The following is a 24,868-nucleotide window of genomic DNA, read 5'->3' on the forward strand; positions in this document are numbered from 1 at the left end:
GGGGAGGGATAGTTCAGTGGTTTGAGTATTGGCCTTCTAAACCCAGGGTTGTGAGTTCAATCCTTAGGGGGGCCATTTAGGGATCTGGGGCAAAAATCTGTCTGGGGATTATTCCTGCCCTGAGCAGGGGGTTGGACTAGATGACCTCCTGAGGTCCCTTCCAACCCTGGTATTCTATGATTCTATGATACAGCCAGGGTGCATGCACACACCTTCACGTCAGTGAGAAGATCCGCACTACCAGGACACACAAGCATGTCCTTAAGTCTTAGTGCTGTGGTCTATACCACCAGAACACAAACACACAGGCTTGTGGCTGCCAGGACATTCACATGCATGCCATGACAACTGTGTTAGTGGTGGATTAACAGGAGACATACACATCTCAGGTATGTGTGTACAGGTCTCGGTGGAGGGACCATACTGCCAGGACACACACACACAGGCCCTTGTGTCTGTCTGAGAGTGTACATACCACTGGGAAACACACATACATTCTTATGTCTCGCTGTGAAAGTCTGGACAGCCAGGATACACAGGCATACCTCCTGTCTCTGTGCATGATGGGTTCATACCACCAGGTCAACTATGTACGGACTCCTGAGTGTATCACTGCAAAGGTCTGTAGCAACAGGTACATGCGTACACTCTTATGTATAAATGCCAGGGTACGTCACTGGGACACACACGTCCTTGTGTCTCACTACAATGGTTCATCTCACCAAGCCACACAGGCACACTCTCATATCTCACTGCGAGGGTCCATACAGGGACACACACACATGTCAGTTTATCTCAGTGTAAGGGTCTGTGCCACTTCAACACACCTGCACACCCTCTTGTCTGCACGCAAGGGTCCACACCGCCAGGACACACATGCATGCCCTTGTGTGTCACTGCAAGGGTCTGTACCACCGGAACAACACACAAGTCCTTGTGTCTAACAGCTAGGGTCCGTAACACAAAGACACACACATGTGCCTCATGTCTCTGGGAAGGGGCCATGCTGCTGGGACACACACATATACGCCCTCCTGTCTGATTTTGAGCATATGTACTGCCAGGAAGCACACACATGTCCTCGTGTTTCACTGTGAGAGTCCGTACCACCAGGACTTGTACCCCTCATGTATGAGTGCGAGGGCCCGTACTGCTCTGACACAAACATTTGCCCTTGTGTCTTACTGCGAGGGTTTGTTATCTGACTGCAAGGATCCATCTTGCCTGGACACACACATACGCCCCCTCACTGTGATAGTCTGTACCAGCAACACACACTTACACAGCCTCAAGTATCAGAGGGGTAGCCGTGTTAGTCTGAATCTGTAAAAAGCAACAGAGGGTCCTGTGGCACCTTTGAGACTAACAGACGTACTGGGAGCATAAGCTTTCGTGGGTAAGAACCTCACTTCTTCAGATGCAAGACTTGCATCACTTGCATCTGAAGAAGTGAGGTTCTTACCCACGAAAGCTTATGCTCCCAGTACTTTTGTTAGTCTCAAAGGTGCCACAGGACCCTCTGTTGCTTTTTACACAGCCTCGTGAATCACTGCTAGAATCTGTACTGCCAATACCAACGGGACACACACATAAACCTTCACATCTCATTTGGAGGGTCCATACTGCCGGGACACACACATCTTCATGCATCGGTGAGAGAGTCCGTTCCACTGGAACGCAAACACACACCCTTGTGTCTGAGTATGAAGGTACATACTGCCAGGATACACACACATGCTCTCCAGTCTCACTGCAGGGGTCTATAGTGCTTAGTCACACACACCTTCCTGTCTGTGTGCGAGGCTCCATACTGCTAGGAGACACATGCATGCCCTCATATTTCACTGTGAGGGTCTGTACTTCTGCCCATCCCCTCCAGTCTGACTGCGAGGGTCCATACCACCCGGAGACACACGCATGCCCTTGTATTTCACTGTGAGGGTTCATACCACCAGCAGAACTCACACAGACACTCTCGTATCTCACTGCAAGAGACCACACCACCAGCACACATGCGCACATCCTTGTATCTCAGCACAAGGGTCCATACTGACGGACACTCAGAGCATTAAGACACAAGGGCATACACTTGACTGGATCAACAGGAAACAGGCATACACCTCCTGTCTCAGTGAGAGGGTCATACCACTGGAACACAATGGTATGACTGTGAGTATATCCACCACCAGGAGGCGCACACACATCCTCGTGTCTCACTACAACAGCCCATACAGCCAGGATACACGCACATGCCCTCATGTCTCAATCCAAGTATCCATATCACAGGGACACACATGTGCACCCTCCTGTCTGAGTGTGAGATTCTCTGTCACCAGGAACGACACACACACCCTCACATCTCATTCTGAGGGTCCTGCCGTACTGCCAGGAGACACATGCACTCCCTTGAGTCTCACTGTGACTGTCCGTAAAGCCAGGGTGTGTGCACACATCCTCACGTGTCAGTGAGAAGATCCACACTGCCAGAAGACACATGCATATCCGTGTGTCTTAGTGCCGGGGTCCGTACCACCAGGACACATGTGCACACCCTCGCATCTCAGTGAGAGAGTCTCTGCTGCCGGCACACGTATGTCCTCATGCACCAATGCGATGATATGGGCAACTAGGACACAAATGCACATCGTGTCTGAGTTCAATGGTTCATACTGCCAGGACACACATGCATACCCGGGATCTGTACCACGAGAACACAAACACACACACGCTTGTGGCTGAGGGTAGGGGCTCATGCTGCTGGGACACTCACATGCATGCTGTCACAACTGTGGTAGGAGGGGACTAACAGGAAACATACACGCCTCAGGTGCGTGTGTTAAGGTCTCAGTGCGTGGGCCGTAGTTCCAGGATACAAACATGCATGGGCCCTTGTGCCTGTCTGTGAGTACATGTACCACCGGGGAGACACAAAACACGTTCTTATGTCTCGCTGTGAAAGATACACAGGCATGCCCCCTGTCTCCATGCATAATGGGCTCATACCACCAGGTCACCCATGTACAGCCTCCTGAGTGTGAGGGTCTGTACCGCTGGGAGGCACACGCCTGCCTTCCATCTAATTTAGAGGGTCCATACAAGCATGTTACACAGGAACACCCCTGTGTCTCACTGACAGGGTCAGTACATCCAGAACAAACAATCAATGCGAGGGTCTGCACTTAGACATAAATCTGCACCCTTCTATCTGACTGTGTGGGTCTCTCCAACCAAGGCACACATGCATACCCTCATGCATCACTGAAAGGGTTCTTTCAGCGGGGACACACAGGCACACCCTCATATCTCAGTGCAAAGGACCGTACCACCTGAGCACCTACACATGTCCTTCTATCGGAGTGCAGTGGTCTGTACTGCCAGGACATTCACATGTTGCCCTCCTGTCTCAATGCTCAGAGTGGACTAACAGGAAACACACAGGCACCTTGTGTCTCAGTGAGGGGATCACACTGCCGGGATGCACAAGTCGGCCTTTGTGTCTGACTGTGAGTGTACACACCACACGTGTGTTCCTACCACACACATGACACACATGTCCTCATGTCTCAGTGCGAGGGGCGGTAGTGCCAGGACACACATACTCTCCCTCGTGTCTCACTGCAATGGTTAGTAAAGTCCTGGCATGCATACACACAAGCCCTCCTGTCTCAACGTGAAGGTCCGCATTGCTGGAACACATATACACGCCCTTGTGAATGTCCCTACCGCTATTACAGACATCCACACCCTTGCATCTCATTTCAAGGGTCCATACTACTTAGACACACATGCATGTCCTTGTGTCCCAACGCGATAGTCCATACCACAGGGAAGGTCACACGTCTCATCTCTGTGTGTGAGGATCCATACTGCCGGGACACACCTCGCTTGTCAGAGAGTGACCGGGAAACAAATGCATCTCATTTCAAGGGTCTGTACTATCAATAAACACATGCAATCCCCGTCTGAGTGCGAGAGTCAGCAACCAGAACACTCACACACACCCTCGTGTGGCATTGCAAGGGTCTGTGCCACAGGGATACACACACGCAAGCCCTCTTCCATACCACTGGGAAACAAACATACACTTTCGCATCCCAAGGCGACGGTCCATACCAGCACCACACATCTACGCAGCGGCTGGGAGGGTGCTTCCCAGGGTGGGTAGTTAGACACGTGCTAGCTCTGCTAGAACAAGCGTGCTAAAAGCAGTGTATCTGGGGACAGTAGCTCAGGTTAGCTGCCCAGGGCAGGTTTGTAGTCTGGCAGGTGGCCTGAAATGCCACCATGCTACACCCGGATACACTGTTATGTTTAGCTAGGAAGAATGCTTCCAACTGTAGCACAGAGGTTTCCACAGTGAGGGTTCATACCTCCGAGAAACACACGCACACCCTCCTATCTCAGTGTGAGAGTGCCTAACCCTGAGACACACACGCATTTTTTTTTGCGAACAGGGGCTGCTAACAGGGAGTTTCGCAAGGGAGTTTGGAAGGGGAGTGGGAAGGGGGGGAGGGTCCCTTGCCGGTTCTATCTGTTTTCCCTTTATTCCCCTTAAAACCTATAAGCCAACTACATTCAAAACTTCTTGCTTAAACAACCCTTTCAGTGGACAGGGGGCTGCAGACGGGAGTTTGACAGAGGGAGGCTTACGATGGTTAGGAAGACCCGCAACACCTGTGCCAGCACTGCTTCTGTCTCCTCCACCTGTGCCTGTAGCCAAACAGAGCGCCTGAGCATGGATGCTTCTACCCAGATCCTGGTGTGGTTTTGCAGAGACTGTAACTTGAAATTTCCACTTACTGATATCCAGGCTGGGGGGACCATCCAATGTGAGAGGTGCCTGCTGGTGGAATCTCTCAGGCAGCAGGTGGGAGAGCTACAGGAGGAGGTGGCTAGGTTGAGGAGCATCCGAATCCACGAGCAATTCCTCGACAGTGTCCATGTGGAGACAGCTGAGGTAGCTGTCCCAGTACACAGGACTGCTGATACACCACTGGTGGAGGAGGAGATGGCTCAGGGTGGACACTGGCAGCTGGTTACTTCTGGCAGCAGGCAGTGCTCCACCCCTGCTCCGAACCCTCCTGCCATGGTAATAGGTAACCATTATGCTCTTCTTGATACAGGAAAGAAGGAATCACCCCCTACAGTAAAGGAGGAGAAGCCTCGTACCCCTAAGGCTGGGAGGTCTGCTGCCACCACTGCGAATAGGAAACATAGGGGTAGTGGTGGTCGGAGACTCTCTGCTGAGGGGGATGGAGGCGCCCATCTGTCGCCCTGACATTTCATCTTGGGAGGTATGCTGCCTGCCGGGAGCCCATATCCGAGACGTTACGGAGACATTGTCAAGGATTATCCAGCCCTCTGACTACTACCCCATGCTACTCATCCATGTGGGCACAAATGATACTGCGCGGTGTGACACTGAGCAGATCAAGAGTGACTACAGGGCTCTGGGAGTACGGGTGAAGGAGTTTGGAGCGCAGGTGGTATTCTCTTCGATTCTTCCTGTCAAAGGTAGAGGCCCGGGCAGAGACAGATGCATCATGGAGGTGAATGCCTGGCTGCGAAGATGGTGTCGCCAGGAGGGCTTTGGCTTCCTAGACCACGGGATGCTATTCGAGGAAGGACTGCTAGGCAGAGATGGCGTTCACCTTTCGAGGAGGGGAAAGACCCTATTTGGACACAGACTGGCTAACCTAGTGAGGAGGGCTTTAAACTAGGTTCGACGGGGACAGGTGAGCAAAGCCCACAGGTAAGTGGGGAACATGGAGACCTGGGAGATGGGTCGGAAACGAGAGGGAGTGTGGGCTATATTGGCAGAGAGAAAGGAGGGTCAGGACAAAACTGGGAGGAAAGATCAAACCAGTATCTTAGATGCCTATATACAAATGCGAGAAGTATGGGGAATAAGCAGGAAGAACTGGAAGTGCTAATAAATAAATACAACTATGACATTGTTGGCATCACTGAAACTTGGTGGGATAATACACATGATTGGAATGTTGGTGTGGATGGGTACAGCTTGCTCAGGAAGGATAGACAGGGGAAAAAGGGAGGAGGTGTTGCCTTATATATTAAAAATGTACACACTTGGACTGAGGTAGAGATGGACATAGGAGACGGAAGTGTTGAGTCTCTGGGTTAGGCTAAAAGGGGTAAAAAACAAGGGAGATGTCATGCTAGGAGTCTACTACAGGCCACCTAACCAGGTGGAAGAGGTGGATGAGGCTTTTTTTAAGCAACTAACAAAATCATCCAAAGCCCAAGATTTGGTGGTGATGGGGGACTTCAACTATCCGGATATATGTTGGGAAAATAACACAGCGGGGCACAGAAGGTTTTTATTTCAGAAGGTTGAAAAAGCTACTGGGGGGAAGCTGTTCTAGACTTGATTTTAACAAATAGGGAGGAACTCGTTGAGAATTTGAAAGTAGAAGGCAGCCTGGGTGAAAGTGATCATGAAATCATAGAGTTTGCAATTCTAAGGAAGGGTAGAAGGGAGAACAGCAAAATAGAGACAATGGATTTCAGGAAGGCAGATTTTGGTAAGCTCAGAGAGCTGATAGGTAAGGTCCCATGGGAATCAAGACTGAGGGGAAAAACAACTGAGGAGAGTTGGCAGTTTTTCAAAGGGACACTATTAAGGGCCCAAGAGCAAGCTATTCCGCTGGTTAGGAAAGATAGAAAATGTGGCAAAAGACCACATTGGCTTAACCACGAGATCTTGCATGATCTAAAAAATAAAAAGGAATCATATAAAAAATGGAAACTAGGACAGATTACAAAGGATGAATATAGGCAAACAACACAAGAATGCAGGGGCAAGATTAGAAAGGCAAAGGCACAAAATGAGCTCAAACTAGCTATGGGAATAAAGGGAAACAAGAAGACTTTTTATCAATACATTAGAAGCAAGAGGAAGACCAAAGACAGGGTAGGCCCACTGCTTAGTGAAGAGGGAGAAACAGTAACAGGAAACTTGGAAATGGCAGAGATGCTTAATGACTTCTTTGTTTTGGTCTTCACCGAGAAGTCTGAAGGAATGCCTAACATAGTGAATACTAATGGGAAGGGGGTAGGTTTAGCAGATAAAATAAAAAAAGAACAAGTTAAAAATCACTTAGAAAAGTTAGATGCCTGCAAGTCACCAGGGCCTGATGAAATGCATCCTAGAATACACAAGGAGCTAATAGAGGAGGTATCTGAGCCTCTAGCTATTATCTTTGGAAAATCATGGGAGACGGGAGAGATTCCAGAAGACTGGAAAAGGGCAAATATAGTGCCCATCTATAAAAAGGGAAATAAAAACAACCCAGGAAACTACAGACCAGTTAGTTTAACTTCTGTGCCAGGGAAGATAATGGAGCAAGTAATTAAGGAAATCATCTGCAAACACTTGGAAGGTGGTAAGGTGATAGGGAACAGCCAGCATGGATTTGTGAAGAACAAATCATGTCAAACCAATCTGATAGCTTTCTTTGATAGGATAACGAGCCTTGTGGATAAGGGTGAAGCTGTGAATGTGGTATACCTAGACTTTAGTAAGGCATTTGATACGGTCTCGCATGATATTCTTATTGATAAACTAGGCAAATACAATTTAGATGGGGCTACTATAAGGTGGGTGCATAACTGGCTGGATAACCGTACTCAGAGAGTTGTTATTAATGGTTCCCAATCCTGCTGGAAAGGCATAACGAGTGGGGTACCGCAGGGGTCTGTTTTGGGACCGGCTCTGTTCAATATCTTCATCAATGACTTAGATATTAGCATAGAAAGTACGCTTATTAAGTTTGCGGATGATACCAAACTGGGAGGGATTGCAACTGCTTTGGAAGACAGGGTCATAATTCAAAATGATCTGGACAAATTGGAGAAATGGTCTGAGTTAAACAGGATGAAGTTTAACAAAGACAAATGCAAAGTGCTCCATTTAGGAAGAAAAAATCAGTTTCACACATACAGAATGGGAAGAGACTGTCTAGGAAGGAGTACGGCAGAAAGGGATCTAGGGGTTATAGTGGACCACAAGCTAAATATGAGTCAACAGTGTGATGCTGTTGCAAAAAAAGCAAACATGATTCTGGGATGTATTAACAGGTGTGTTGTGAGCAAGACACGAGAAGTCATTCTTCCACTCTACTCTGCTCTGGTTAGGCCTCAGCTGGAGTATTGTGTCCAGTTCTGGGCACCACATCTTAAAAAAGATGTGGAGAAATTGGAAAGGGTCCAGAGAAGAGCAACAAGAATGATTAAAGGTCTTGAGAACATGACCTATGAAGGAAGGCTGAAAGAATTGGGTTTGTTTAGTTTGGAAAAGAGAAGACTGAGAGGGGACATGATAGCAGTTTTCAGGTATTTAAAAGGGTGTCATAAGGAGGAGGGAGAAAACTTGTTCACCTTAGCCTCTAAGGATAGAACAAGAAGCAATGGGTTTAAACTGCAGCAAGGGAGGTCTAGGTTGGACATTAGGAAAAAGTTCCTAACTGTCAGGGTGGTTAAACGCTGGAATAAATTGCCTAGGGAGGTTGTGGAATCTCCATCTCTGGAGATATTTAAGAGTAGGTTAGATAAATGTCTATCAGGGATGGTCTAGACAGTATTTGGTCCTGCCATGCGGGCAGGGGACTGGACTCGATGACCTCTCGAGGTCCCTTCCAGTCCTAGAATCTATGAATCCTCTCCTGTCTCAGTGTGAGCGTTCATACCACCGCAACAAACACACACACATCCTCCTGTCTCAGTGAGAGGGTTCATACCCCCAAGACACACACGCACACCCTCCTGTCTCAGTGGGAGGGTGTGACACTGTATCTCCCTGCACCCCCATGTTCATTCTTATAATACGATTGTGTGGTATCCAATGCAAAGTTTCTCATGTCGGGTGTCTTCGGAAGGCTCATGATGCACTGAGCATTGTTGTTATAGTAATGTTATAGGTTGTAATTTCATGTATATAGTTATGAGGCTGAAAATGTATCCTCGGGGCTTAAAACAAGCCCAGGCAAAACTCTCCAGGAACAGAGGGGCAGTTCACACCTAATCAGGGCATGTATGGGATAAACCCAGCCCAGCCTCAAAGGAACAAAGGACACTGGCCTAAGCAGCAACAAAAGATCTGTTGGACTCTCAAGTGAGTCACCCCACCCCCTTCCTTGGTCAGTTTGGGACTATGATGAGGTAATGGTCACCTGACCCTGAAGGGGGGGGCAAAGCCAAGAGGGAAAAAAGAACATGATAAAAGGGAGAGATGTTTGCCATGCTCTTCCTCTCTCTTCCACCTCCATCTACAGACACCACCACCAAGCAACTGAAGCGCTGATCAAAGGGGAGAGCCTGGCTGAAGGGCAACCAACCAGCCTGTGGTGAGAAGTATCTAAGTTTCTAAGGGCACTGAAAGTGTTAAGATCAGCTTAGAATGCGTTTTGCTTTTATTTCATTGACCAAATCTGACTTGTTATGCTTTGACTTATAATCACTTAAAATCTATCCTTTGTAGTTAATAAATGTGTTTGTTTATTCTACCTGAAGCAGTGCGTTTGGTTTGGAGCATGTCAGAGACTCTCCTTGGGATAACAAGCCTGATACATATCAACTTCTTTGTTAAATTGACAAACTCACATAAGCTTGCAGCGTCCAGCGGGCATAACTGGACACTACAAGACGGAGGTTCTTAGGCTTGTGTCTGGGACCGGAGATATTGGCTAGTGTCATTCGGTTGCAAGTAGCTGTGAGCGGCTTCCATGCCAGAGGCTGTGCGTGAACAGCCCAGGAGTGGGGGTTCTCACAGCAGAGCAGGGTAAGGCTGGCTCCTAGAATCGAGGATTGGAGTGACCTAGTGGATCACCGGTCCAGATAACACCAAGGGAATGTCACAGAAGGTGCATACCCCTGAGACACACATGCACTCCCTGCTTTCCCAGTATGAGGGTTTATACCTCAGACACACACACACATCCTTCTGTCTCAGAGTAAGCGTTCATACCCCCGAGACACACACGCACTCCCTGCTGTCTCAGTATGAGGGTTTATACCCCAGAGACACACACGCACATCCTTCTGTCTCAGAGTAAGCGTTCATACCCCTGAGACACACACGCACTCCCTGCTGTCTCAGTGTGAGGGTTTATACCCCAGAGACACACACGCACATCTTTCTGTCTCAGAGTAAGCGTTCATACCCCTGAGACACACACGCACTCCCTGCTGTCTCAGTGTGAGGGTTTATACCCCAGAGACAAACACACCCATCCTCCTGTTTCAGTGTAAGCGTTCATACCTCCAAGACACACAAACACACCCTCCTGTCTCAGTGTCAGGGTTCATGGCCCCGAGACACACATTCACTCACTTCTGTCTCAGTGAGAAGGTTCAGACCCCCTAGGCACACCTTCCTGACTCAGTGGGAGGGTTCATACTCCCGAGAGACACACACACACCCTACTGTCTCAGTGGGAGGGTTCATACCCCCAAGATACACACACACATACACACACACGCACACACACACACCCTCCTGTCTCAGTAAGAGGGTTCATACCACCGAGACACAAATGGACACCCTCCTGTCTCAGTGAGAGCATTTACACCTCCGACACACACACACACATGCACACACTCACTCACACCATCCTGTCTCAGTGGAAGAGTTCACACCCCCAAGACTCACACCCTCCTGTCTCAGTGGGAGAATTAATACCCCCGAAACACACACACACACACTCCTGTCTGAGGGCTTGTCTTCACTACCCGCCTCAATCGGCGGGTAGAAATCGATCTCTCAGGGATCGAATTATCGTGTCTCGTCGGGACACGACAATCGATCCCCAAATCGACGTGCATACTCCACCAGCCCAGATAGGCGTAAGTGCCGTCGATGGGGGAGCTGCGGCGGTCGATTTGCCGCCGTCCTCACAGCGGGGTAAGTCGGATCGGATACGTCGAATTCAGCTACGCTATTTGCATAGCTGAATTTGCGTATCTTAAATCGACCACCCCCCCCCACCCAGTGTAGACCTAGCCTCAATGTCAGGGTTCATACACACACACACACCCTCCTGTCTCAGTGTCAGGGTTCATGGCCCCGAGAGAGTGAGAGAAAGAGAGAGGGATACACACACACACACACTCCTCTCTCAGCGAGAGGATTTATACCCCTGAGGCACACCTTCCTGTCTCAGTGGGAGGGTTCATACCCCCAAGAAACACACACCCACCATCCTGTCTCAGTGTCAGGGTTCATACCCGTGAGACACACAAACACCCTCCTGTCTCCGTGTGACCATTCATACCCCTGAGACATACACCCCCACCCTCCTGTCTCAGTGGGAGAGTTAATACCCCCAAGACATACACACACACACACATCCTCCTGTCTCAGTGAGAGGGTTCATACCACCGAGACACACACGGACACCCTCCTGTGTCAGTGGGACAGTACATATCCCCGAGACACACACACAGACACCATCCTGTCTCAGTGAGAGCATTTATACCCCCGAGACACAAACACACAAACACACACCCTCCTGTCTCAGTGAGAGGGTTCGTACACCTGAAACACAAACACACACACCCTCCAGTCTCAGTTGGAGGGTTCATATCTCCAAGACACACACACACACAGAGCCTCCTATCTCAGTGGGAGCATTCACACCCCCAAGACACACACATGCACACATCCTCCTCTCTCAGTGAGAGGGTTTATACCCCTGAGGCACACCCTCCTTTCTCAGTGGGAGGGTTCATACCTCTCAGACACAGATGCACACCCTCCTATCTCAATGCGAGCGTTCATACCCCCAAGACACACACACAAACCCTCCTGTCTCAGTGAGAGCGTTCATACACCCGAGGCACACACACAACCTCCTGTCTCAGTGTCAGGGTTCATACCCCCATGACACAAACACACATCGTCCTATCTATGTGTAAGCGTTCATACCCCCAAGACACAAACACAAACACACATCCTCCTGTCTCAGTTGGAGCATTCATACACCCGAGACACATAGACACACCATCACCCTGGTGTCTCAGTGTCAGGGTTCATACCCCCGAGACACACACAACCTCCTGTCTCAGTAAGAAGGTTCAGACTCCCTAGGCACACCGTCCTGTCTCAGTTGGAGGGTTCACACTGCCGAGACACACACGCACACCCTCCTGTCTCAGTGTCAGGGTTCATACACACAAGAGACACACACACACCCTCTCCTGTCTCAGTGTCAGGGTTCATACCCCAGGGACACAAACACACAAATACACACCCTCCTGTCTCATTGAGAGGGTTCATATCACCGAGACACACACACACACACACACCCTTCTGTCTCAGTGTCGGGGTTCATGGCCCCGAGACACACAGAACCTCCTTTCTCAGTGAGAAGGTTCAGACCCCCTAGGCACACACTCCTGTCTCAGTTGGAGGGTTCATACTCCTGAGACAAACACACAGGCACACCCTCTTGTCTCAGTGCGAGCATTCATACCCCTGCGACACAAAAGCAGACCCTCCTGTCTGAGTGTGAGCATTCATACAACCGAGATGCACACACACACAAACAAACATCCTCCTGTCTCAGTTAGAGGGTTAATAGCCCCTGAGACAGACAGACAGACACATAGACACACACACACTCCTTCATACATTCATATCCCCCGAGACACACACACACGCAAACCCACCTGTCATAGTGTGAGCGTTCATACCCCCGAGACACACACGCACACCCTCCTGTCTCAATGGGAGGGTTCATAGCCCCGAGACACATGTGCACAACCTCATGTCTCAGTGTGAGTATTCATACACCGGACACACACACACACACACACACACACACACACACCCTCCTATCTCAGTGAGAGGGTTCATATACCTGAGGCACACATGCACACCTCTTTTCTCAGTGGTAGGGTTTATACCCCAGAGACACACCCACCCAACCTCCTGTCTCAGTATCACAATTCATACCCCCATGACACAAACACACACCCTCCTGTCTCAGTGTGAGCTTTCATACACCCAAAACACACACACACACACACACACGCTTGTCTCAGTGTCAGGGTTCATACTCCTGACACACACACACATACACACACACACACTCCTTTCTCAGTATCAGGATTCATACCCCCGCATCACAAATGCACACCCTCCTGTCTCAGTGTGAGCGTTCATACCCCTGAGACACTCACCCTCCTGTCTCAGTGTCAATGTTCATACACCCTAGACACACACACACAACCACCTGTCTCATTGTCAGGGTTCATATCCCCGAGACAGACAGACAGACAGACGGACAGACACACACACACCATCCTGTCTCGGTGAGAAGGCTTATACCCCCGAGGCACACCCTCCTGTCTCACTGAGAGCGTTCATACCCCAAAGACACACACACATGCACACCCTCCTGTCTCAGTTGGAGGGTTCATAGCCCCCGAGACACAAACGCACACAAACACACATCCTCCTGTCTCAGTGAGAGGGTTCAGACCCCCTAGGCACACCCTCCTGTCTCAGTGGCAGGGTTCATACCACCAAGACACATGTGTACAGCCTCCTGTCTCAGTGTGAACATTCACACACCCGACACACACACACACACACACACTCCTGTTTCAGTGAGAGGGTTCATATCTCCGAAACACACGCACACCTCTTGTCTCAGTAGGAGGGTTCATACCCCCAAGACACACACACTCCTTTCTCAGTATCAGGATTCATACCCCCGCGACACAAATGCACACCCTCCTGTCTCAGTGTGAGCGTTCATACCCCCGTGACACAAACGCACACCCTCCTGTCTCAGTGTGAGCGTTCATACTCCTGAGACACACACGCACCCTCCTGTCTCAGTGTCAGCGTTCATACACCCTAGACACCACCACCCCCCGTCTCAGTGTCAGGGTTCATACCCCCGCGACACAAACGCACACCCTCCTGTCTCATGTGAGCGTTCATACCCCTGAGACACACACGCACATCCTCCTGTCTCAGTGGGAGAGTTTAAACCCCAGACACACACACTCACCCTCCTGTCTCAGTGTCAGCGTTCATACACCGTAGACACACACACACACACACCCTCCTGTCTCAGTGTCAGGGTTCAAACCCCCACGACACAAACGCACACCCTCCTGTCTCAGTGTGAGCGTTCATACCCCTGCGACACAAATGCACACCCTCCTGTCTCAGTGTGAGAGTTCATATCGCGGAGACGCACGCACACTGTCCTATCTCAGTGTCAGGGTTCATACCCCCGAGACACATACACACCCTCCTGTCTCAGTGAGAGGGTTCATATCGCAACACACAAGCACCACCTCCTGTGTCAGAGGGAGTGTGCATACCCCCGAGACAGACACGCACACCCTCCTATTTCTAAGTGAGCATTCATATCCCCAAGACCCTCCTGTTGCAGTGTGAGCGTTCATACCCCCAAGACACACACACACAGACCCACATGTCTCAGTGTGAGCGTTCATACACCTGAGACACACATACACACACACTCACATCATCCTGTCTCAGTGTCAGGCTTCATATTCCCGAGACACACACATGCACACCTTCCTGTCTCAGTATCAGGATTCATACCCACATGACACAAACGCACACTCTCCTGTCTCAGTGTGAGCCTTCATACCCGAGACACACGCACACTGTCCTGTCTCAGTGTAAGGGTTCATACCCCGAGGACACACACACACACACATACCCCTGTCTCAGTGAGACGGTTCAGACTCCCTAGGCACACCCTCCTATCTCAGTGTCAGGGTTCAACCCCCCCCCCCCACACACACACACACACCCTCCTGTCTCATTGAGAGAGTTCATACCTCCCAGATACACACACCCACACACACACAGCCTCCAGTCTCAGTGGGAGGGTTCATATCCCCGAGACACACACGCACACCCTGTCTCCATGGGAGAGATTATACCCGAGACACACATGCATACCCTCCTGTCTCAGTGTGAGCCTTCATAAAACCTCTGTCTCTGTGGGAGAGTTCATACCCCGAGACACACACACATGCACCCTGTCTCAGTGGGAGAGTTCATACACCCGAGACACACGCACACCCTGCTGTCTCAGTGGGAGCGTTCATACACCCAAGACACACACGCACACCCTCCTGTCTCAGTGGGAGTGTTCATACACCTGAGACACACACACACACACACACACACACACCCTCTTGTTTCAGTGTCATGGTTCCTACCCCCAAGACACACACACACCCCCTCCTGTCTCAGTGGATGGTGCATACCCCTGAGACACACGCGCAAACCCTCCTGTCTCAGTGGGAGCGTTCATACCCTGGGGCACATGTGCACACCCTTGCATCTCAGTGCAAGGTTCTGAAGCACTGGGATACACACGTACACCCTCGTGTCTCAGTGCGAGGGTTCGTACCCCAGTGCACACACACATTCATGCCTTATTTCAAGGGTCCATACAACCAGAACACACACACACACAATCCTGTGTCTCAGTGTGAGGGTCCATAGAACAGACTGGTATATATCCATGCTCTCATTTCTTAGAGCAAGGGTCTGTAACACAGGGACACGCACACGCCTACGGGTGTCAGTGTGAGGTTCCGTTCCGCCGAGATGCACATACTCATACCCGCACATCTCAAGGGTCCATACCACCAGGACACACACGTGCACACCCCCGTCTGAATGTGAGAGTCCGTAACATGGCAAGATGCACACACCCTCGTGTCTCAGTGAAAGGATCTATTCTGCTGGGAGTTGGGACACACACATGACCTTGGGTGTCAGTGTGAGGGTCTGTACCACCACAACACGTACACACCCTCATGTGTCATTTCAAGCTCTATAAAGTCAGAACACACAGGCACGCCCTCATGTTTTGCTGCCACAGGCCGTACCGCCAGTTCAAACATACACACCCACGTGTGTCTCAGCATGAGGGTCTGTACCAACAGGGATACACGCAGGACACATGTCCCCCTACAAGGTTCTGTATTGCCAGGACACACACACATGCCCTCATGTCTCACTGCTAGGATCCATAGCGCCAGTGAACACATACATGCCCTCAGGGTCCGCACCGCTGGGACGCTCACAGACACCCTTGTGCATCATCACTGACTGCACACAAGCAATGCTAAGCAAACACCAGTTAAAAAGCAGAGGCCCAGATCCCAGGCTGGTGCAAATCGGCACACTTCAGCTGGTTTCAACACAGCTATGCTGATTTCCTCCTGGCTCAGGGGTCCACCCCCTGCCTTCAAAATCCCCCCACAGCCATCACCATAGACATGGCTGCTAACAATCAGAGCATCACCCTGAGCCACATGCTGTTTGCCCCTGCTTCACATTGCAGGAAAACTAGTTTTATCCTTTTGGCTTTGGCACATGCTTGACTCTCTACCACCCGGCTGTACAACACGACTGTCCAAGCAAAACATCTGGGACCATGGCAGAAACCACCGCGAGTCGAGAGATGAATCAAGCGGATGGGAGGGAGGGAGAGAGGGAAGAAAAATAACCGGAAGAGAGAAATGAAGGAGGGATGGTGGGAAGATCAGAAGGGAAGAGTGGAAATTAAAACTTCTGTTCGTTGGGGTGAAAATAACAAAGGTAAAGTGTCATACCTTGGCTGTTTAACGTCAGATGAGCAGGACCTTGAGGGGAGAGGAAAAGATAAAAAGAAAGAAAGAAAAAAGACTAGTCATATAAACGCACAGAAAAAAGGAGGGTTTAATCTTTTTGCCACAATTTAAAAGCTGTTTTTAACTTGTGACAGACATCCAGGCCCCAGGGGGAGAGAAAAGGGGTGGGGGGAGAGAGAGAAAAGGGGTTCGGATGCCGAAACGGAGTGAACAAAAAAAAGAAAGGGAAGGAAAAAGAGAGAGAGAACTCAAAAGCCCGGACAGATCGAACTGAAATTGAAAGAGGACGACAGAAGAGAGTCTGGGAGGGGTCTTTATTAGTCTCTTTAAAAAAAAAAAAAGCATTCGGGGCCCCTCTGTGGCAGAGAGACGGGAAAATGCTTCTTTTTTTTCCGGTTAAACAATAAAATTAAGAAAAAATAACAATGGAGAAAGAGACACAAACCAAGGCCTGAGAAGGCATGTAGGGGACGATGTTGCCTTTGGTGCCGGAGGGTCCCGCAGGAAGAACTGGAGCGTACTGCTGCTTTGGGAGGCAAGGGAGTTAGTGGTGGGAGGTCACCAGGGCTAGCTGGGGACTGACTGGCCTCTTGCACCCCCCTAGTGACTCAGGAGTAAGCCCAGTCAGGCGAGAGGAGCTGCCCCCAGTGTAAATCAAGAGGAACTCCCGGGCTGTCAATGGGGAGGATTTTCCCCTCCCGCAGCCCAGTGGGAAGCAGGGCTAACTGCATCACAATGAGAAGAGCTATGTACAGGTGTCAATCAGGAGTCACTCCAGGGAAGGCAGTAGTGCTGATTGCTCTTCCCCTCCCCCAGTCTGACACAGGAACACCGCCAAAGCCAGAGGAGCTACACACACACACACACACACACACTGAAAATCAGGAGTAACTCCGCTGCAGCCACCAGTGCAGGTTCCCCTCTCGCCCACCCAGCCTAGACCCAGAGTAACCCCATGGCACTCACTTGGGCTGGTTCCCCTCGTGCTCACCCCAGGGCAAATCAATCACCTCACAGGAACACAGGTGGCTGTGCCGGCACCAGCAGAGAGTCACTCAACGCCAACAGCTTTGCTGACAAGCACCCTTGCACCTCCAACACCTGCTGCTCCTGGGCAATTTTGCCACCCCAGCCTGGCACCCCCCAGCGCACAGAGAAAGGAAACACCGACTGAAAAGATGTGACCCTCATGCATGGCAGCGTGGGGGGGGGGGGCAGTTACAATACATCAGAGTCGTCGCTTGCCCTGCAGGGTGGGAGACTCAAAACAAGGGGTAAGGCCAGGTACAACCCCACATGAGCTTCCCCCAATACAGGCCATCGCCCGTCCCTCCTTGGGGAAGCAGGGGCTGCTAGAGTAGACAGCGACCCTGTGAATCCCAGGAGTCTTGAATCCCACCCCCACCCCACCCCACCCACCAGACCCCACTCGGCTCCCAGAGTCAGGAACTAAACCCAGGAGTCCTGGCTCCGAGCCTTGCCTCCTCTACCCCACTGCACCCCACTCCCCTCCCTCTTGCATGACAGGATTGGGGGCCCCACCCTAACTCCTAACAAGGGTTCAGATGCCCGTTGCTATGGCCACTCTGGTTTCCCATCTGATTTTGGCTACTTATGGGGGTGGGGGGTTGGAAAGGAAACGGGGCGTCTCATGGCATTTGGGCAGATTCCCTTGCTCACACCTCAGTTCCTGGCCTGATCACTGCAACTCAGCTTCACATGCTGCATATGTCAGTCTGCAGTGATGTAGAAGACTGGGGTGTGGGGATCAGCTGCTGAGATCCACCCAGCCCAGGACCTGCACTGCCTTCTGACAGATCGTGGGGATAGATCCCTGGGGTCCAGCTGCTGGGATCCACCCAGCCCAGACCCTGTGCTACCTCCGGATAGATCAGTGTGTGGCAATCAACAGATCTCCTGGATCAGCTGCTAGGATCCAACAAACCTAGCCTCCTCACTGCCTAACGACAGAGTGTATTGGGAGGGTAGATCCCCTGGGATCGACAGCTGGGTCCAGCTCCTATGCTATCTTCCATTCCAATAGATCAAACAGGGGATAAAGATCCCCTGGGATCCCCTGCTGGAATCCACCCACCCCATCCTCCATGCTCCCTCCTGAGAGATCAGGGTGTGGGGGATAGATCTCCTGGGATCAACTGCTGGGATTCACCCAGTCCAGGACCTGCACTGTCTTCTGACAGATTGGGGGGGGATAGATCCTTGGGATCAACCACTGGGACTCACCCAGACTAGGCTCCGTGCTCCCTTCTGAGAGATCAGGGTGTGGGGGGTAGAGCTCCTGGGATCAATTGCTGGAATCCACTCTGCCCAGCCCCAATGCTGCCTCCTGATAGATTGGGGTGTGGGGGGATAGATCACAGGGGATCCACCAGGCCAAGTGTCCCAACCCTCTGTCTCCCATGGAAGGAACTGTATGGAGCCACTGTGAGGGGAGGCCAAGAGCAGAGGGTAGCTAATTCCCCAAACAGCCCCTCCTTCTGCTCCTCCCCAACCCTCCCCTGCAGGCGAGGATGAAGATGGGCAGGCAGGAGCAGGAGGCATTAATATTCCTCTCCCGCCCACCCCAGCGCCTCCCGCATCATTAATCATCGTGTGCGCTCCTCTCCCCGCGCCAGGCAGCTGCTTCCAAGACATCAGGCAATTTCATGCAAATGGCATGGAGCCCTCTCTCCCCACACCCAGATGCCCCACCCCAAGACACATGCTCCCCCTTACCCATCACCACCCCCACTGAGCCCAAAGGCACCCACTTGCAGCCTGTAGGGCTTATACCCTGCGGGGGCAGGGGAGTTTGATGTTCAAAGACAGGAGTCCTGGCTCCAAACTCATGCAGTCCTGTTCTAACCACTACACCCCACTACCCTCCCAGAGCCAGGGACAGAATCCAGGAATCCTCATGCCCTAACCCCTGGCTCAGGGGGTGGAAAATGGGACATGGGGCCTTACCCCTCTGGAAAGCGCCAGCTCCGATCCAAGGTGGGGGTGGCTGGCGGCAGTGTGGGTGATACGAAGCCGCTATCCCTTCACCATCTTCCACAGGGCGATGTGAAACGAGTCTGCTGGGTATCAGCCTGACTCCCAGTAGGCTGTGCTGCTCAGTGACATCCCAACTGGCCACCTGGCTACTGGGAGCCGACTGCAGCCAGAGTCTTGACTCCCCCAGACTGCACGCTGGGGACACACTGCCAGGGGGAGTCTCTGTGTGGAGCAGGAGCTTGGGGCTGTGAGGGCTATAGTGGGTGAAGAGTTAATGGCCACAGTTGGGGGGAGCTTGGGAAGGTGGGTGGGGGGTACAGCAGACTTCTGTGCAGATGTAGGGGCTGCAGTGGGGGGGGAGGACTGGGGAGGGGAGAGAAGGATGGGGGTGGAGCTGTATGGAGGCTGAGGCCAGGCCCAAACACCCCCCTCCATAGGCCTAGGCCTGGCACATTAGGATGCTGTCTGCTCTCCTTCCGTCACCATGGAGACCAGCTCCAAGGATCCCTCAGGCATGACGGTGGCAGCCATATTGTTCCAACACTACAGCCTCCCCCCAACACCCAGGCAGGATGGGGGCCCTGTGGAGAGAAAGCCATGGGGGGAGGACAGTGTCCACTGGCACCACAAGAAGGAAGGATGAAGCTGGTGCCCCTCAATCCCGACCTGCAGCCCTGCTATCCCAGCCACCCTCCCCCCACACTAACCAGGAGACCCCAGCTCTATTATGCAGCAGCTTCTGGCAGTTGGGAGGCTGTAAATCACACCCAGCCCCCGCCGGGGTCCAACCCCAGCCTCCTTACTGGCAACTGCTCACAGCTGTGTGAGCACAGACAGCCAATGCTACCAGGCCCCCCAGCACCTGTGCTCTCCTGACACTCACCGCACAGGTCCTCACTTGCACACATGCCACACGACCCTCCCTCACACACTCACTTTACACAGCCCCTCCCTTGCATGCACACTCCTACCTTCACGCCCCCATGCAGACACACACACAGTACATACCTCTCATGTATGTGCACCCGTCTAGCCTATGGACAAAAACACACAGTGACACAGTCATATATGGTCACACGCCACACACACATTCCCAACATGCCAACACATGCCAAACACATACACAACAGAAGATGGTGATATACTGGGGTATCACTCTCTCTCTCTCACACACACACACACACACACACACCAGGACATTCTGGTACATGTACAACATGCTCCTACATGGGCTTGCACCTGCCCCGACATTCACCATCTGCAGCATGCACACGCACCGTTACAGTCACAGCGTGACACATGCACTGTTGAATATGCCACACAGTCTTGCACATGGCTGGAGATGGGACGTTGGGTGGGGAGGGCCAGGACTCTGAGGTGGCACTGAGCATTCTCTGCCCAGGTGTTGGCTGGCTCATTCTTGCTCATATGCTCAGGCTCAGGCTCTGGCTGGTGGCCCATGTGGGGTCAGGAAGGAATTTTACCCAGGTCAGATTGGCGGGCGGGGGGAGGGGAGGATCTGCCTTCCTCTGCAGTGTGTGGGCGCAGGTCAGTTGCCAAGATCACCTGGGTATTTCTCACTTCATCGGCCTCAGGCCCTAGCGCACTCTGGTCCCTCCTCTTCTCTGCCTGTGGCACAGAACAGTCTATTCTCCAGTGGGCTTCGGTCTCATTGCAGGTGCTGGGTTTGGTGTGCGGGTGCTGGCCTGTGCTTTACAGATCAGGCAGTTTTTCCTGGCCTTAAACCCTGTGACACTCACATCCTTACATCCTCCCTCATGCCCTTACACACCCATTCACACACATCTGTATCCACATGCACACACTTGGGTAGGTCCCCTCACACCCTGATCCGATCCTTCACACCATCATGCACTCACACGTGTGTGCACGCTACACATGCCCACCCACTCATGTACACAGGAGCCTGTGCTTGCCCACAGCAGCCTCGCTAGTGGGGTGGAGGGTGATTAATGGCCCCATCCACTGGCCTAGCCCAGGCGCCCAGATAACATGCCCTGCATTGTCTCGGATCATGTCGGTTAATGACAGGCTCGTAATCGGCATGGAGCCGCTGCTCGGGAGATTAATAACAGCGCAGGGCCCCAAATAATGCAAATCACAGCTCATGTATTTGCATAACATGAGCTCACTGGTTCCAATCTCCCTCATTTGCATATCAATACTCCATTGGTTCCAATAGCCCCTTTTATTAGCATAACACCAGCCTACTGGTTCTAATACCCCTTTCATTAGCAAAACACCAGCCCATTGGTTCCAATACCCCCCTTCATTAGCATAACACAAGGCCAGTGGCCCTCGGGAGTTTGGATGCTGGGGGGAATAAGGGCAGGGGGATTGGGAGTCATGGACTAATGGGGTGGGAGCTGCAGCTGTATGCCCCAGCCTTCAAATGGGGAGAGCCAGGAAAGGGAAATTCATTGTGTGGGAGGGGTGGGGGGTTGTGGGGCATGGATGGGAGGTGCAAGGAGCCAGAGGAGGCATGGCAAGGTGTATGTGCACACGCATGTGAGCATGTGCACATCTTTCATGCCAATGATGTGCAGGCCAAAGGATGCATAGGACTGCTTTCTCTGCACATGCAAGGGAAAGGTGGGGCCTATCGTACAGACTCTGCACACAGGTGGTGTGGGTTCAAAAGACAGGCAATATACACACACTCACACAGATATGAACATACAAGCACACACACACAGACATGCACACCCCCATGGGCAGCACCCGCTCCAAACACAATACATGCAGAGGAGACAGGCATCTCATTTCCCATGCAGACACATGCAGGCTCCACAGGTGGCATGTTCTTTGTGTGTGTCCATATATGGCTAAGCAGAGCACAACTGTATGCATGTTCTCATCCCACACATGGGGAACACAGGAAAGGGGGGTGCTCCAACACATTCACCCACAGCCATACTCTGCACACACAGAAACCACCGGAGGTGCATGTTCCACATGGCATGCTCACACATATACACACACAGAATACTCAGGAAGCACATCATGCATCCCACATGCTTACACACAGACATGTGCCACACGAGCCAAACACACGGGAGAGGCACGTTCCATGCAAAACATTCACCCACAAGCAGGGGGGAATGCACAGAAAACACGCAGGAGGGCTATATTCCACATGGCACATTTGCACACCTATTCTATACCCACACTATGCATGGGAGGCAAGTGTCTGTGTGCACTGACGTGTGTGCAGCGCCCCATGCCCAGTGGCACAGGTTCTACACCCCCGCGCACACGATACCTAGGCTGCTGTGCCCATACTCTTGTCTGTGCAAACCAAGTGCCTCCCCTTAACGTAACTCACCCCGCCATTATGCCCCCTGCCGCTTCACCCAGTGGGATGGGGAGGCTGCAGCACCCAAGTCCCTACCCCTCTCTTCAGCAATTCCCCGTTCTGAGCAGACACGGCATCAAGTCACCATGCTGCTAAATCTTATCTCCCCGGCACAGACGCCCGTCCATCCCCCGCACTGCAGCACACAGTACCAGGGGGTGCCAGGACACACACACACACACACACACACACAGACTGTACCCCTGCACACACAAAGTCAGTGCACTCACACAATTTGTAACCCCCCCAAAAGACACATACACACACACACGCACGCACAACTGCGCCCCTACACAATCCAAGGGAGACAGACAGTCTCAAACACACACACACACGGCCAGTCACCTTCTCCCCATTAGGCCACCGAGGACAAAATGGTGGCAGGATACAAGGGCAGACTGACACACAAACTCCACACAGGCGCTGTGCGACGACACAGCAGCACAATAGAAGCGGGGGACAGGGAAATACAAGCAGGGACCAAAGAGTTAGTCCCATTCCCCTCCATACACACACTGCATCCAGGCTCCACTAGAGATACACACGTCCCCCTGCTCGTGACACGGGCACAATCACATTCCAGGGAAGCAGCCCCCAGAGTGCCCAGCCCCCACCCTGAAACACAACCTGCTCCACCAACCAGCAACACCCACTCCCCTCCCAGAGCTGGATTAGAACCCAGGAGTTCTGGCTCCCAGCTCTAAGCCCGCTCTTGCAATGGGGTGGGGGGGCTTGGTCTCCGTTTGGGGTGGATTGTGATGGGGGTAGGCAGCATGATCTCTGTGGGTGGATGTGGGGCGCGCTGGAGCAGGGTCTCTGCAATGGGGGCAATAGAGAGCACGTTAGAGGGGAGCATGGTCCCTGAGCTGGTTAGTCTCAAGATGGCTGCTCAGGGACAAGCCTCACACAGCGAGTGGGGGGGAGGGGGCAGAGAAAATACAGGCAAGAGGCTTCCCCTCACAGGTCCCTTGAGAACCCCTAAGCTCCCAGACACACACCCACGGCTCCCCTCAGGCCCTGGGAACCCCGCAACTGCCAACCCCCCTCCCTTGCCCATTATTTACTGCGGCACTCAGCCAGCTGCCAGGGGGATTGTGGGAAAGGACCGGGGAGCCACTGGCTGGATTCCCCCCATGCTTGGGGACTCCTGGGTCTGCTTGCAAAACGGATGCTATCTACACCCCAACTCATCCAGCCCCAAACTCTCCTCCCTGGAGCACACCAGCCCGCTGGGGGGCAGTCTCCCAAGCCCAGCCCCCTATGGGCCCAGAGCCCTCCCATTCCCATACACAAATCTCCCCTGACCTCCATACACACCCCAGCCCGGCACAGCACCCATTCCGCATGCCGCATTGCCCTTGTGTTCTGGGAAGACCCTACAGTAACAGACATGAGAGGGTAGCTGCAGTGCTTCAGGAGACCCTACAGTAACACACCAGCCCACACAACCCCAGCACACCCAGGATACCCTACAGTAACACACCTGCCAATGCAATACGAGATGGGATTTGGAGAGGGAAATGGCTGCTGCCCTGAGCTCCCAGCTGAGGTTCAACATGAATGGAAAAAATGAATTTACCCAGCAGGCAGAGCCAGGGACAGAACGGGGACTGTCTGGTTCAGGGGGGTGGGGAATGGGATATGGGGACTTTCCCCTCTGGCGGGGGGCACCTGCTACGACCCAGTTCCAGTGTGTGTGTAGGAACTGACTGGGAAGCTCTGGGGGAAAAGAGGAGTGAGGGGCAGAGTGTGTGTGTGGGGATAGAGAGCAGTGTGTGGGAATGAGGTGCCGGGGATATTTATACAGGCATCCCTCACCCAGTGCTGAGATGCAGA

The 24,868-nt window shown here is 52.2% G+C and overlaps 1 protein-coding gene across 35 annotated transcripts in view; it reads right to left on the reverse strand.

The window, feature by feature from the left end:
- Positions 1-24,868, reverse strand: part of NRXN2 (neurexin 2) — a 316,444-nt gene that overhangs the window by 232,287 nt on the left and 59,289 nt on the right. For 27 of the 35 annotated variants that reach the window (XM_065553022.1, XM_065553023.1, XM_042849667.2 and 24 more), the window contains one exon: positions 16,642-16,671. The exons of the other annotated variants lie outside the window; for them this stretch is intronic. In XM_065553022.1, coding sequence (XP_065409094.1) covers positions 16,642-16,671 — 30 coding nt within the window. The remainder of the gene's footprint in view (positions 1-16,641; positions 16,672-24,868) is intronic. 35 annotated transcript variants of the gene reach the window in all.

This window comes from Chrysemys picta, chromosome 7, assembly GCF_011386835.1.
Source record: "Chrysemys picta bellii isolate R12L10 chromosome 7, ASM1138683v2, whole genome shotgun sequence".
NCBI classification, from domain to species: domain Eukaryota; kingdom Metazoa; phylum Chordata; order Testudines; family Emydidae; genus Chrysemys; species Chrysemys picta.